At 33.7% G+C, this 16,654-nt stretch overlaps 1 protein-coding gene across 1 annotated transcript in view; it reads left to right on the plus strand.

The window, feature by feature from the left end:
- The window catches only part of LOC106106191, a 41,433-nt gene extending 25,101 nt beyond the window's left edge, over nt 1-16,332 (plus strand). The window contains exons 2-3 of the mRNA XM_013286738.1: nt 9,213-9,313; nt 16,114-16,332. Coding sequence (XP_013142192.1) covers nt 9,213-9,313; nt 16,114-16,332 — 320 coding nt within the window. The remainder of the gene's footprint in view (nt 1-9,212; nt 9,314-16,113) is intronic.
- Nucleotides 16,333-16,654: the final 322 nt, after the last annotated feature.

A 16,654-nucleotide genomic window follows, 5' to 3' on the forward strand; every position in this document is an offset into this window, starting at 1 on the left:
ATGGTTCGCTAGTTTAGTAATTACAAATGCAATGATTGTTACAATTGTTAGTTAAAAACGTATTAACACATTTGCTTTTGCAAATTAATTTCAATAAAATCAAGTTTTAAACTCATTAATGTCTAAGTAGCGTTTTAATACACCAAAAGCTTTAATTTTGTTATATAGTGGAATTTTAAATTATTTAAATATCAAGAATTCTATTGTTATGCTATCTATTTATTGAGTTTTTAGAATCAAATTTAACTAAATTTACCTCATTATGTTTACCATCAGTATATGAAGAATCATCCTTTTCATAGCTTCTTTATTGTTTGTCTTTATCTAAAGATCTGTCTTCCCTTTGCTTATTCTGTGAATGGAAGAAAGACAAAGAATCAAAGAATCGAGAATGAAGACTGTAATAATAGGGCAGAAGTGGCCAACCTTTACGTATCATAGTGCCATGAATGTAAGTAAATGTTTAAACGGGGCACAGGCGTGCCATTAAATAATTTTGACTGTGATTATTGGGTAGATGTAGCTATAATATGCCCGTATATGTCAGCTACCCTTCAGTGGAAGTCCAGTCGAAATCGACCCAGCCGTTTCGAAGATTATTCGGAACAAACGCGGCTTACGGACAGACAGACAGAAAATTTTTAGATGTGTATTTCGTTATCAGCAACGCAAATGCATTATCTTCTCGAAATCTGGAATTTTTTTTTTTGATATTACGAACAGACACTCCAATTTTATTATATGTATTGATAGATAGATTCTGAAATATTAGACGATTTACATTTACAGTATAAGGATATTGTCGTCATATTTATCTAGTCCAAGTCCTATAGCAGCTGTTGACATTGTCCAAATAATATACTCGCAAATGACATTATACGTCATTCGACAGCTGAACCGCACTCGTTCCAATTAAAAATCTTTATTTAAAAGCAGTTTCTGGTTCACCCCACCACTTCATTACGCATTCATTAGTGTAATGTAGTTGCCGCAAAAGGCAGCGGGCTTAAGGCAGCTTAAAACATCTCGGGTTTAGGGTTGTCAACACAAAATGAAGAATACAATTTGTCAATATCACAATTACGTTTCCTTTTCTCAGGTAAAGATTTTCACATTTCGTCGGCCTCATCATCTATTTTAAATGTGCTGCAATTTGTGGAAAAGTCTTTATAATTTACCTTTACGATTTATATTAATACTTTTACCACAATTCGAACGTGTTATCAGAATTACTTAAAAGGCCGATAAAAATATCTAGAGGGAAAGTACATAATACATGTGCAATCCAAACGATTACGTTTATTTCCTTCTACGATTCCCCTTAATTTGAAATATAAGTAAGAATGGTGGCAACCTTAAACTCAGTGCCCCAGATCGCTTTCACATGTGCTGGGGTGGGGCGCCGGTGAGAGATTAAAAGTAGGTTTACTTGGAGGGCGCTGGTAAGATTAAAAGTAGGTTGCGAAGAACACTTTAGTTCTAGAAGAGGCAAGCGTAGTACCTTTGTTACTTATGCATGTATATTACACTGAAGTAGCTTACCTTAATATTCATAAATTATAATTAATGATACATGATACACAACACAGGATGCTTCTATAGCTATGTTCATTTTAGTTATTTCCTCCCTGAACAGATCCGGCATTGCTTGTGACGTAAGTTTGTTGATACTAACGTGAAGAGTGACGTCATCTTTGTTTACGACAGCGAACAACTGAGTAATGCTGAATGTTGGGAGGAATGAGAAAAGGGGAAACTATGTAAGCGTGGATTGCTACTGCCGAAACGCACCAAAAATAATGTTGCCTTTGTGATTCATTTTGAAAAAATAGAGATGCTAATATGTTTGTTAGCAGTGGAATCCTACGGTTAAGAGCATTATATTTATAATTTATTTGTGAAGCAATTCTTTTTGGTGCTACAGAAACGTTAATGGAATATTTTATACTTTTATTTTTAATTTCACCTCCGCTTTTATGACAATAGCAGGCGATTAATTCTGCATGGAATTTGAATTTCAAATGTGTTGTGAAAATTCCGCTGCGAAGGAAATTTTAACTGTATCAGGATGTTAATTTATTCCTTTTGATAATTCACTTTAATTACGTCGCTTGTAAATAACACAATGCTAAATCAAACAATTATCTGTTGTTCACTGGCTCATTCTTCCTGTAGTTCTTTAAAAAAAAAAATTACATTTATTGATAACTAGCTGTTGCCCGCGACTACATCCGCGTGGTATTAGAAAACATAAATAAAAAAAAAACTACGTATATCTCGGGAAACAGATATTTCTCGGGGATGAACCTTATCCCATGTGTACTCTAGACTTTGTTTTATATCTGTGCCAAATTTCAATAAAATATGTTGAACCGTTGCAGAATGATCGAGTAAACATTAAAAAACTAAATTAATGAATCCCACGGGAACTGTAACTATTCCCAGGATAAAAAGTATGTGTTCTTCCAGACTGCTCTAAACCTGTGCCAAATTCCATGGAGATTTGTTCAGCCGTTTAGGCTACAAACGCTAACAAACTTCCATCCATCCATCGTAACTTTCGCATTTATAATATTTATATGATAGACGGAGTATTCTATGTTCAAAGGGTTTTCCCCGACGGTAAAGCTACATGCAATAGTTTTTCATATTAAAATGTTGATACTCAGAGTTGTTAATTAGAAAATAAAGGCGCCTTTAGTGTATATTTCATTTGCTCAATCTGCACTAAAGTTTCTACTTGACGTAAGAGCGGTAGTGAGTCATGTAAAAAAAAATAGTTTAAAGAACTGTTTTATTTTATTCCATTTCAATATGATATCCATACATACAATATTGATAATGGTGACATATTCAGAGTTCATTATTCAGTAAATATGTGGATTCCAATTTGACTTGGCTATTGGCATAGCGTGCCACAAATCGGTTCTCACTCGCGGGAACTAGTGCAGCTCATTGTTACATACACACTGCTGAATATGTTTTGTCTGGTTGTCCTCAATATTTATAAGAACATGATGTTTGTTACGAAAATGTGATAGTAAGGCTTAAGAGTTAGCTAGAAACAAAAATGTTTTAGGTAGTCTAGATGTTAGAAAGGTCTAGACATAAAGATGCCTCATCTTAATGTTTTGTAATAATCAACATTCCCTACGGAGAGACGCGGCAGCTGCCCCTCCTATACCTAGCCTGAAGTGTGTGTGTGTAAGTGTAATTTTTGTAATGTTAAAACATCTTTATTCATCTATACACATAGATTATTGATTATCTGTAATCTTAAAAGTGTCCATGATTTATGTATACTAATATTTTAAAGAGGAAAGATTTGTATTCTTGTATGTATTGAAATAACACAAAAAATACTAGGCCGATTAAAAAAATATCGTTAGAAAAGTAATTTATCTGTGAGTAACATAGGCTATAATTTTTAATTTCGCGTGGGCGAAGTCTGGAGCAACAGCTAGTACAGTATAAAACTATCTGACCATAGGACCTCCAACACTGCCATTTATGTACTTTATAGAATTACATAAAAGCAGTATTTACTATAATTGGTCTGTAGTGCTTTTATATGGAGTTTCTAACAGCAATAAAGGATCAGATCGTGCGACAGAGGTTGGTTATATTTCATTCCAAACGAGTGAACCGATCGATTTTGCATTGTGTTGATTCTGTTTTAGGGCTGCAACGAATCGCACATAATGGTTCTCTTACTTCTTTCATATACGTGGAATTAATGTGTGCAAGGGTCATAGACTTTCAAATTACTTACAATTAGCTTTAATTCTTTCTGTTTTAAGTATATTTTATTGTTGTCTATATTTTATCTATACTGCACTGTACAATATTGGGTGGAAAAAAATGTTTTCTTTTAATGTTTATCGATTAAAAAAAAGGCAGACGATATTTTTTATAACTATTTCTCCACGTTTTATGATGGTTAAAAGTACTTGTAAAATGTATATGTTGTATGGATAAAATGCAATCGAAGTTTTGTTTAATTATGACTCGCTGTGTGGTGACCGAAGCCCTGCGCACGTGCGCGTCGCAACTTTATGGCTTGCTCACGGCAACTGTGCTATTGCAAAACACGACCCCGCTTTAGGGTTGCCGATCGTGTTATTAATTAGCAATGTTAGGGCTGTGTTGCAATGGTAGATACCACAGTTTGAGTCATCTCTTAGGAAGCCTATATGGTACATTGGAAATCCACACTTAAGGGTCTGCTTTCTAAGCATATGTTTCTGTGGCAGAAAATCTTTATTAGTAGCTAGAGCGTTAGAAGGGTTTTTTTTATAACATAAGGTGGCAAACGAGCAAGCGGCCACCTGAATCCGCCAAAATGGCGAAGCGACCGCTGCCCATAGACATCCGCAATTGCAGATGCGTTGCCTACCCTTATACGACGGAGGAGGAGACGCATATAAAGAGGATATTTCCCCTTCCTATGCATCTCTTCCACCGTCAAATCCACTTCCCCTTCCCATCCTCTCTTTATAAGAAAAGGGTGGTAAAGGGAAAGGGACATAAATTAGGCCTCCGGCACCACACTCATCAGACGAAACACGGAATTGCTTCCACTTCACGCCTGTCTTCTGTGTGGTCGTGGTATTACTCCGGGCGTGCCGGCCCATTCTTGCTAAGATGTTAAAGCGGGCACTACCACTGTAAAATATCAGGTTGAATATTTTCCCAATAAATTTTTCAACTTGTTATAACAAAGGGTAATTGAACAGAACACTGAAAGTGTTTTCCGTCGCAAGTGATAAAGAGCACTCCTCCCTCAGGGCTGTGACGCTACAGCTGCCATCTACACGTCACTCTGTCTACATCTTGACAACTTTTGACATCGTTTTCATTTCGCCTTTGTTCAAAATTATTATGCAAAATTCGTCACAAATGAAAGTTAATTTTGTCAATATTTGTTCCTGTCAACTTTCTACTCGTGGACCGAAACTTATTTGGTAAAAAAATGGCACTGTAAAATTTCACAATCACGGCTGTAACACAGAGGGGTAGTTGATTATGGACTGCCTCACACCTTTCGCTTTTTCACATTCGTACATGCACTTAATACACAGGGGTTTATTATAGCTTGGGTTTTTCGAATTTACTCAGTTTGTTTTTATCCTAATTAAATTGTTTTATTTTCCTGTGTGCTTTTATGTATAGTATTTAATTTTCCCGTCATCCGATTCACGTGCAGGAGACACGTTAATTCTCGTAACAAATCACGTGGACAAGAGACGTTGATATTTGTGATTAATATTTTTAATTTATACGGAAAAAAGAAATTTTACTTATGCAATAAAAGAATACATACTGTTAAAGTATTATGAACATGTATAATGCTTTAATTTTAAAGTAAACTTTCAATTATATTTTTCTTCAACATCTAACTGCTCGTTTTCCCATTCTTTTGTTTTCTGCATTAGTCCTCCACTGTCCAAAAGGAATAGTTCTGAAGGCTTTTGTCCTCAAGAACATACGGGTGATAGGCTATTTGTTTCAACCGCCATTTTACGCGATATTGACTGATATATTCAGAATTTAAAATATGAAATAAATAATGAAGTATGAAGAAATATAGTAATTTTAATCTAGAACCGGTCTGAAAATCTTTCAATTGAAATTATTTTCGGCATGTGCTTTTATGTTTTTTTTTTAATGAAGACTTAAAATGGCTCTGGCGAACATTTTACCTAATGGCGCTTAAAACAAATAGCGTTTCACCCAACAATTATTTTTAAATCGATTTTTAAATCTTTTACATCGAATAAAATGATGGCTCGTTTTTAGCGTGTTGTAAAGTTGAATGTTTGCCAGCTAGTGCATTGACACATCACGAAAATAGATGAAGTGTTCGGAATTTAGAACCGTTAATCTGATGAGACTAAAACATTAGAATCGATTATGAAATTGTAAAACATTTAATTTTATATCCGGAAATATAAATATGATGGGTTTTGTATCTGTAGTGGTAGGCCTAGGAACATGTATGAACGTTAAATATGACATAACTAAGACGTGCGATTGACACAGATGAAAGATAGATGGGTCTTGTAGGTAAAAAACTGGTGCTTCGATCTCAAATAGAGTAAACTAGAGACAATGATGATATAAACATATAAAAACATGAACATACTAATATTGTAGACAAAGTAAGACAATTATTTGTGTGTAATAATATAAATAATGAATTGCTTATTGTGTGGTCAAGAAGTTTTGTCTACGGGAAAGTCCCCGTAAATAGGTATTCTCAAAATGTCTAGGCATGTCACACGTTTGTCAAAGAATAGTTGGAAACAAAAATGATATATGTCGAAAACAGCATTGTAAAATACCAGAAGTAAAAAATCATTTAACTCGATACGAAGGTATTAGCTTTGGCAAGTCACGTGGATGCAGCCAGTGATTTCTCAGCTCAGCACGAGCGAACGGAAATTACTCACTATAAATAACTTTGCTTGTTGTGATGCAGATAAATTACTGCATCTACTAGTAGTGTATCAGGTCTTCTAGATGTTCATATATTAAACGTAGGTTTCCACAGCGGATATACGAGTTACAGTTCATCATCAAACTTTATCTGCCCACTGTACAAAGGCCTTCTCTAACGCCTTCCACAGAAAGAGGTCCTTAACTTTTCGAGAGATGCAGATGTCTCTTTCATAACATTTAACAAAACCGGCTTTGTACAGTTCTTTCATTGAAACTTAAAGGTAACATTGTTTTTAATTTTTTTTTCTAAATATATTTTCATATATTGTAAATAAATAAAATAATTTACCTAATTGTAATGAAATAAACAAAATTATGACGGCATAGAGTTCAATCTTGGGTTTTCCGACACGAATCACTCCTTACAGTCTTCCTGTTTAAAAGAACCTAGCAGTAACTAACTGGGGTTATTCCAAAATGTAACCTACTTTAAATAACGCCGTGGCGGCAACTTGCAAAGGAATTACCATAGTTTTTTCGATTTATTTGTTTTTCAACTATTCAGTGAAGTTTCAACGATTTAAAACAGGCTAGAAGATTGCTATGGCATTTTGACTCATTGTTCATGCTTAGTAGTGTGGTAGTAATAACATAATCTATATTAATATAATAAAGCGTAGACACACTACTTGGATGTCAATAATTCTTTTTTTTATTAAAAAGCCTTATTTACGACACGCTGAAGTCTATATATTTTAACGCTGTTAAACTTAGGGGTTAAATAGGAAAATAAACCTTCATGTGAAAAGAGACCATAAACTACAAGCTGACAACATCAAGGAAGCAAGGTTGTCATATATTATACATTTGAATTTTGACATTTCACAAATGTAAACAATAAAATGAAGTTTTTATAATTTCATGCGGATGAAGCCATACGGGAACAGCTAGTGTTTTATAATTATTTACTGCAATACGTCTATACAATTCAAAATATGTCTTAGCGAAATACTATATACCCAATTGCTTGATTGTTGAATAATCTGAAGATAAGGCTGGACAATTATAACGTCAGAGTATATTGAAAATTATCTTTAAGATAACAAATAGACTTGGTGAGATTAAAAAGAAAACCACTTAAGTAAACATAATGATGTAGCAGTAAATACTCATTAAATAAAATTATATTTTATTACAATGAAAATAATGCTGCTGCAATCTTAAGCAAATGCATGCGATAGGTAATGCATAAGCCAAGATGTTAATACTGTTTGCATACTCATACAAACTACCGTGTTATGTTATCTTGAAGTATAGATAGATAACATTATGATAATCATATATCTATGTTTAGCTTTAGTTTCAATAAAGAAGCATTATAAATGTTAAGCAAAGAAGAATATTAAAAGCAACTGGTCTTTTCTTTCTTTTTTCTTGGCTGGATGTAGAACAGTGATCCACATTTTTTCTCGTGTACTCTTTAAATTCACCGGTTTTATTGTACCCATTTCTATTTTCAACTTGTGACCCCCACTTTTCTGCTAGTGGGACATCTTTGCCATGGATTCCCAGTGTCTGTTTGGACTACTTTTGGTCAGTGATGAATAAAACTTTTGACAAGAAGTACTGTTCTGGCAGCAAAACTCAACTTTTAAACTTAGTTATTAATTTCATGTATCCGTTATTTCAAATTATAGACGTTTTAATTGGTTTGTCAATTATTTTGTTTCTGTTGGATGATTTGTGAAAGGTTACGACCGAATAAAATTGTACAAATTATCAGAGCGTTACGTTCTTACTTAATGTTTTTAACAATTGCCAAAAACCTTCTGAATTCGGTCAAGGAGCTAATTAGATTCTGACTAATTAGTTTTTGTAGTGCGTATATTTAACAAAGAAAAAGTAACGAAAAAAAATACCAATAGTGATGGTGAGACCAATGACTTCAGGCTAGAGATCGGTTTAAAAAACGGCAGTACACTCATGAATCTATGTTATACAAACTATACAGGAACTATAACTATGTACTAGTACTATAACAGGAATATAGGCTATTTAAATTTGCACATCTTACATCGCATGCAGTATTTGATCTCGCCAGATATTCCACCATTCTTAGCGAGATTCTAGCCCAAATTCAACCGCTTTAATTTTAAATTTTAAACAACCTATTTCAGTGCTGTTCACGTTTATGTTAGACGAACTTATTTATCAAGTTATTGCGCTGCATATAAAACGATATAAAACTAAGTTTAAAGACTAATTATTCTGAAACTTCAAGAATAAATTTTAAACAAAAAAATAACTCTGACGTCTCAGTTGAGATTAATTCGCTTTAAGTTTTGTTTTTGTTTAAATCTTGATATCTGAGAAACCAAAAAGAAGGATAACATCTAATACATTAGTTCTTGCCACCAATACTAACATATTTGTTATTATCTTAATATTGTCTTGTCTTGTTGGCCAAACACATTGTCAACACAAACATCAAAAACTAAGTTACGTTATATTTTGTTATTTATTCAAGTGCCTTTCGTCTAGAAAATCTAATATTAATTAAATCTATTCTTCTATGTTTGTTTGAATGATATTTGAAAGAACTTCCAATTTATTTATGTCAATCATATTAAACACGTTATAATTCAATTTAAACATTTATCTATTACTGAATCAACATTGATCTGTTGACTGTGACATTCTGAATTTCTTACCATACATTGCTGTTTGTATTGCATTCACGTAAATGTGAACAAATGTTATTATTGTTGCAGTGTTGGACCAAGGCGACGCGCGGCCGTCGAAGCAGACCGCCCCAGAACCTCCCGCACAGATCAGACAGTTCGTAGTACGAGTGGTCACCGAAGATGAACTGGTAATGGTTTCTCTGATATTTATTGCACTGTGCTCCTTTATTCCGAGTGTGCCCACAATTTTACAGTTCATCTTGACATAGATATCGATATAGTTATTTAAGAAGGGAGAGACAGATCTAAATGATATAGATTGGTTAAGTGTGAAATAAATGGATTAAAAAGATACGATGAGAGAATTGAAAGAAAGAAAAGTTATTGAGACTAGAGAAAGTTTCGATACCTTTATTTTATAACAAAAAAATTCTGCAGTTTGATTTGAATACTTTTTGTACAATCGGATGTGAATAACCTTAAATTATTTCGACCTCGTGAGAATGACTTACAAACTAATCCTATTTCCATGCGAAACGATTTTACATCGAATCTCAAACAAAAACATCGATTCATTGACCCGTCTCGGTCCAGCGCACTTGTAGAGCATTACCAATGGTATTTAAATATTCATTTTTAAAATAATTACGAATTTAAATGTCACCGGTTTTCTTTTATGCCAGTCCGTGATTATTGTAATTTTTAAAGGGTCTATTTACTTTAATTATATCTTTAGTTTTGAAAAATAGGAATTACGAATTTGAATGTCACCGGTTTTCTTTTATGCCAGTCCGTGATTAATGAAATTCTTAAAGGGTCTATTTACTTAAGTTTTATTTTTATTTTTGGAAAATAGGACTTTTTTAAAATACGCCTAAGTTGCAAATATAAATAAATGTTTGTAGTTGCTGCTCTCATACCATTGTTAAACCAAATACTTAAAACCTAATCAACTTAAAAGCTAGCACTAAAAGCTTCATTGTTGTAAACTGTTGCGTTACTTAGTGTAATTCGTTCTTTTTATCTGCTAATATTTTTGCTGACGTCATACCTATACAAATTTCGTAAATATTTCTGCATTTGTTTTCAAAGATGATAAAATCTATCTTAACGTAACGCACAGATCATTATCGTAAAATAAAAATAGTCATACGTAAGAGCGCGCGTCCATCTTTGACTAAATTATCGCATAACAGTTTTGTCGCGCTTTAATTTCTATGAGCTTATATGGAGGTGCTCACTACTCCATTTTTCGTTGTACAACTAAACAGTTGATTGGGCTGCGAAACAATCGACAATAGTACAACTATTGTGCGACAGTTTAGTACGGGTGCGCCTGCTCTAGTTCTTATTGTTCTTGTTTTAGACATGTCTTGTCGAAAAACAATTACAAGAACTTTTTTACAACTATACTGCGCTCAATACACTTGTATTTAAAATGTATTGTTGTCTCTGTTTTCCAAAGAGAATGAAAGTGATGACGATATGTCTTATTCAAGTTTTTCTACAGTGTAAATCCACGGTTACTCGCAGCTAAGTCCTTGTTATGCCTTACGTATTAACATCACTTTCTACTTTTTCCGTTTCAAGTATGCAAAGCGTGTGTTACAAGATCACATAATTATGCTTACCGTTTGGTGTTAGACGATCGATTGTTATTATCCTGACAGCAATAGGGTTGCCACACTCACATTTATTATTAAAGGAGTTGGAGACTCATTATCTATTCATTATTAGGAAGCGATAACAATACTGAACTAAAGGTCGTAACTTTACTTAACGTAACTTTTTAATAAATTTTATCACAGTACCTAACAAAAGTTTAATAGTAGTGATGTTAAATACGTAGAAGGCATAGAGCACTATAATACTAATGTAAAACGTAAATACAGACTTGAGAAGGATTCTAAATTGTTTAAAATGGCCATATCATTTCGCATGTCAAGGTTTTACTAATGTTGTCAATTTAATAAAAAGAAATTGACAACCCTAAATTACGCATGGATAAACTATTCGTCACAGTTGGGCAATGTTATGGTGTCCGCTCATAGAACTGGTTGACGGTGAAACTTAGATTTTAGTTACGTGGTCACTTGTATTATTACGAACGGATAGAAACTAGTTCTTCTATATGTACTCGTATGTATGTAAATGCTGTGATCGCGTAATGTAACGCGAAAAACGTGAATAAAACTATGAGAATTTAATTAAATAATATCACCGCCATCTTGAAAGCAATTAAGACGAGAGTAGAGAAGCCGCGTTAAGCACTAGGTCGACGATAAGACCTAATTAATGAAGTAAACTAAAAGCTGTTTAAATTAGTCAGGTCAGTGCTGTTATCAATCCCTATTACAAGAGTTTAAAGTTATGTAACTACTACGTTGTTTTTAAAAATCAGTACTAAAAGTTACAGTATAAAAATATAGCTGAATGTAGAATTTACTTGTAGAATAGAGGTAACCCAAAAAACGTCTAAGACCTCTTAATATTGTATTTAAACAGGATATTGTGTTTTTAATATATGAACCTGTACTGCGACGACCGGCTCGCCTACACGTGTCGTAATCGGGCCCCCTTTCTCCTTGACGATTGCATGTTCCGTGTAACTTCTGATTACGCATTAATGCATGTCTGTGACCCAAAGAGGCGAGAAGCGATTAGCTAATTTTATACGAGACCTAACTCACTACGTTTTAATATCTATACAAAAACTTTTTTTTTTCAAAAAAGAGGACGTGTTTGTGGCCTGGTTTTTGCAGATACAAACAGTTAATAGTGTCAAATTCTGACTACAAGATGGCGCTCCTGATGTGCTATTTATCACAGACTTGCTACACAGATTTTAATGACAGAAATAATTTATTACAGTACAGAATGTAATTTATTTCCATGTCGTGTCTACAGCAGTCTATTTCTATATCGTTTTATGAACCTCTACATTTAGTTTAGTCTGATTTTTGTATTGTTCAAGACAAGTTTTAAATGTATACTCTTAGAAATAGAGATATAATTGTAATTTTTCGACGCAATGCCTAGACAAGTTATTAACGGGCAGTATTTACGAGCGGTCGGTGGCTTATCCGTTGAATAACAGCCACTATGCTGAAGCTATAGCCGTGATCTCTCAGAGTCATTGACACGGAGGTATGGATTCCCCGCCGACAAACATACATATATCAACTACCGGCTAGTCGTGTCGGGATCAAGGGATCCGCTCGATTTAAATTCCATAGCGTTCATGGTTTTTAATCCACTGTTTGAGATTGGAATTAAAACTTAGTAATTGAAGGGATTATGAATATTGGTGAGAATCGTCTTCGGTAAGTGGAAGGGAAAAGTATGTTTAATTCGTTTTTAGTTACCACTTTACTTTTAGTATAGTAATCTTAGATAGATTCACTCGACAAGTAAAGATAGCATCATGATTTGGTTAACATCCCTTTCGTTAAACTATACTAATGTAATAAAGAGGAAAGATTTGGATTTTTGTATGTAATGAAATAACTCAAAAACTACTGGGTCGATTTAAAAAATTCTTTCACCATTAAGAAGCTAGGTTATCAGTGAGTAACATAGGCTATTTTTTGTTCACGGGGACGAAGTCACGAGCAACAGCTAGTAATCAAATAAATTATGTAACAGTAAGTTTTTTCATTGATATTAAGCTAGTGTAACCTACGTTTACTTTGAATTAATTCAATAATCCATTAAACGTGTCAATAAACATGGTTTACGAGCGTATTGTTTTCAATACAAATTGATTACCTAGGAGTTACGACTACCCGTAAATTTCCACTGTCGAAGAAACCTTTATAAAACATTGTCATCTTTCTCATTCTCTTTGGGTAAATTGAGATAGCAATATATTGTACATGTGTTTTGTTAGTGGAAATTGACTTTTATATTTAATCTTTGATTTGCATTTCCAGCGCATGTTTATGTCAGCAGGTCGCATAATCTTATCGCATAATTGATAATCTGCTATGCTATGTAGACCATACACTGTTTTATGCTACTGGTTTACATTTATTACAAGCTTTTTCCTGTGACTTTTTCCGACTGTGTTCTATATAGATGCTAAATTAAATCGAAATGTAATTGTTTTTTTATTTCGTAAAAAAGGAAAGGAAATATGGATTCTTTTTTATTTTTAAATAGAGGTTTCAATGGTATTATATAGGTTTTGTTGATAATTTTAATGGAGAGTAAAGAAATGTGTTGTTGAAGGAGAGAAAAACATAATTTGTCAGTAGTTTGGTAAATATAAATACTATCTGGCCGAGTGTGTTCAAGGAGTTTTTACATGTTTTTAGATCTCAAGCCATTAGAAAAGAAAAAGAAAAGAATTTAAATTATTTGAAATTAGAACACATTGTCATCGTATTTTCTATGTCTTTTTCTGTATATATTTTACCAATACACACGTCTTCGTTAAAAATAATTTTATTTCAAATCTTTTACAATATACAATAATCAATCTTTCGTGCCATAGAGAATGTCCATATTAAAAGTAGATACTTAATAAGTTAATTTATTTATTTATTTCGTAATGAAATTTCCACATCAATTGAGAATTACTTCCTAATGTGATTGGCAGTAAAATGTATGTTCTGTATTAATTTTTTCACGATTTTAATAAAACCGGTATTTTCATTTCGATGTTAATTGTAAAGAGTTCTCCTCCCTTTAGCAATTGTAATGCAGAGCAGGGGTGTTACATTGCTGCTGCAATACCCGCCCGCGTCTAGACGTCCCTGATCACCCCATTACCATACAATCTCAGACGCGACCCCCCTTTCCTGTGTCGTTGACACATCTGCCCACGGGTGTTCTTTGTTCCACTTGGTGGTCTATTGAAAGGTCATTAGTTCCAAGACGGGAGATAGTTACTTTTTTATCCGACAGACGGAGGGTTAGAGATGAGCTATGTGTAGAGTACTACAAGCTGTTGCCCGACTTCGTCTGCGTGGAATAAAAATCTGATATGAGCTGATAATCTATCTTTGTCCAATGTTTATCCAAGACTGTTGTTTCATAATTTCCTACAATGTAAACTTCGCCGAATTTTGACGTAAAGGTCCAATCATTTCTTCCTCAGGGTGTCATAAGAGTACGGTCAGTATGTTTGTGTTTTTTTTTAATAAGATTTGTAGAATTTTACATATATGACTATAAATTTGATATTGCCTAGTTTCTTAGTTACTTCTCAATGTTCTTGAATATGGGAACTGCGTATCATGTGTCATTGATGATGTCATTTTGATTTATATGGTGACATTCTTGTCGTCATTCAACTTTTGGGAGTGCCATTTTTTGTCATATTTTACAAAATAATGAGCCGTTTTCCTTATTCATATTCTTTTTATTTTCTATAGCCCTCATAAGTATTTTGTTTTTGAAATCTGTTCATTGAATGAAAGCAGAGTTTTATATTTTAATTTTTATTTCTATTAATGAAATTAAATACCATGAAATGTTAGATTGGTCACATTTTTTAAGTTTAGAATGTGTTGCCATGTTACAAAAATCTTAGATTACTAAGATTGGACTGACTATAAAATTACATGTTCATATCAAAGTAATTTCTCCGATTAACTTTCAGGTTTTAAATTTTTCTAGAAAGTCAATTGAAATAATGTTGACGTAATTAATATTTTATATTATGCTCGAATAATCGAGTCCGAAGTATTGGAAAATTGATAGAAAATTGAAATGTTTTGAATATAAAACAGCGGTAATAAATAGGACGTCCGGGATGCCCTGCGTTGGCCCAGTTACCTGTCCTCGGCACGGCGTGCTCTACACAAACAATTCAATCTATAAATATAAAGCAAGAATATCGATTCCTAAAATAAAAATATGGCAATATAAATAAGAAAGTAATGAGATTGTTTATTCCTAAAAAAGTAGAGGGAAACTAAAGTAAAAACACATCTACTTTGTTTTTAAATACAACTAAAATTCTCAAAGAAACAATACGTTTCTTGCAAATGGTTCTGCAAAACAAATACACGATTACGTACGCAAATAAATAACCGAAAATAAGAAATAGAGCAAACGAGTTGGCACAGTTGAACTGAAATTCAGTGAAAATTGTATTTCTCTAAAGTTCGCGGACTCAATTTATTAACTTTGTAAATTGAATTGTCTTGTAGCGGGTAAAGTTAAAATACAACTCGTAGCTAAAAGGCGGTTTGAGTTTTTTCATTTTTAATGCTTTTTATAAAGATCCTTCAAAATTCTCTATTAACTTCAGTAAGCTTTCCCACGTAGCTAAGTGCTCTTTTTCATTAGTTTTCATTTAAATTAAAAATTAATTGACTATGTGGTTGTCTTCAAACCATACATTATTCAAGCAGTGAAGCAGTAATAGCTACCTACAGCAGTCGATCGATGCCTTTGCTCCTTTAAGACATGGACTTATCAACTCAACGGTCAACTGCAATGAATATCTGTGAAGTATCAAATATGATAATCCGAGCTAAAAAATGTGTAGACCTAATGAATTATTTATCAACGTGGAGGAGAGTAATGGAATAAACATAATAGGTGTAAATGTGATCTTTTTAAATTAATTATATATTACTAGCTTCAGCCCGCGCCTCGGTCCGCGTGGAATTAAAGAAAAACATGTTCTTCCAGACTATCCTCTACATCTATGCCAAAGAAAAACATGTTCTTCCAGACTATCCTCTACATCTATGCCAAATTTCATCGAGATCCCTTCAGCTGTTTAGGCTACAAACTCTAACAAACATCTATCCATCTAAACTTTCGCATTTATAATATTAGTATTAGTATGATATTGAATTATGTTAGTCTATAAAATGCCTTAAATCATGATGCAGTTTTATACATTGAGTGGAGCAAAAAGGAATTTATATTGCACCTCTAAATCTTTTACTTTCGATATAGTGTTTATGCATTGTCAAATCCTGTAACTCGTATGTCTCCACAAACTAAATATGAACCTTGTTGTCCGCAGCGCGCCGAGGCGGTGGAATGTCCTCTCTGCCTGTCCATGTTCAACCGCGGCCTTATGGTGCGGCTGGCGTGGTGTTCGCACCGCTGCTGCGAGTCCTGCCTGCGTCAGTACCTCGCCATCGAGATCTCAGAGGCCCGTATGCCCGTCAACTGCCCCGTCTGCCATGAGAACATGCATCCCCAAGGTAACATACAGAAACACAGCAATTCAATCATATAGACATAAACCTTTAAGAACTACTCATTTTCGCCCGCGACTCCGTCCGCGTGGAATTTAAAAAAAACAAAAGTCAGTGTTCTTCCAAACTATCTTCTATATCTATACCAATTATTATCAAAATTCGCTGAGCTTTTTGGGCTACAAACTCTAACAAACATCCATCATATAAACATCATATAGCATTTATAATGTTAGTATGAAAGTATGAATGTGATAGTATGAAGTATGACTACTCACTAATCAAAGGCAGCCTTCCGTTGCATACTAGTGGATTTAGTATAGATGAGAGAGAGAGAGAGAGAGAGAAGCTGTTAAAAAAGGG

The sequence above is a fragment of the Papilio polytes genome, unplaced genomic scaffold (assembly GCF_000836215.1).
Source record: "Papilio polytes unplaced genomic scaffold, Ppol_1.0 DF822289.1, whole genome shotgun sequence".
Lineage (NCBI taxonomy): Eukaryota > Metazoa > Arthropoda > Insecta > Lepidoptera > Papilionidae > Papilio > Papilio polytes.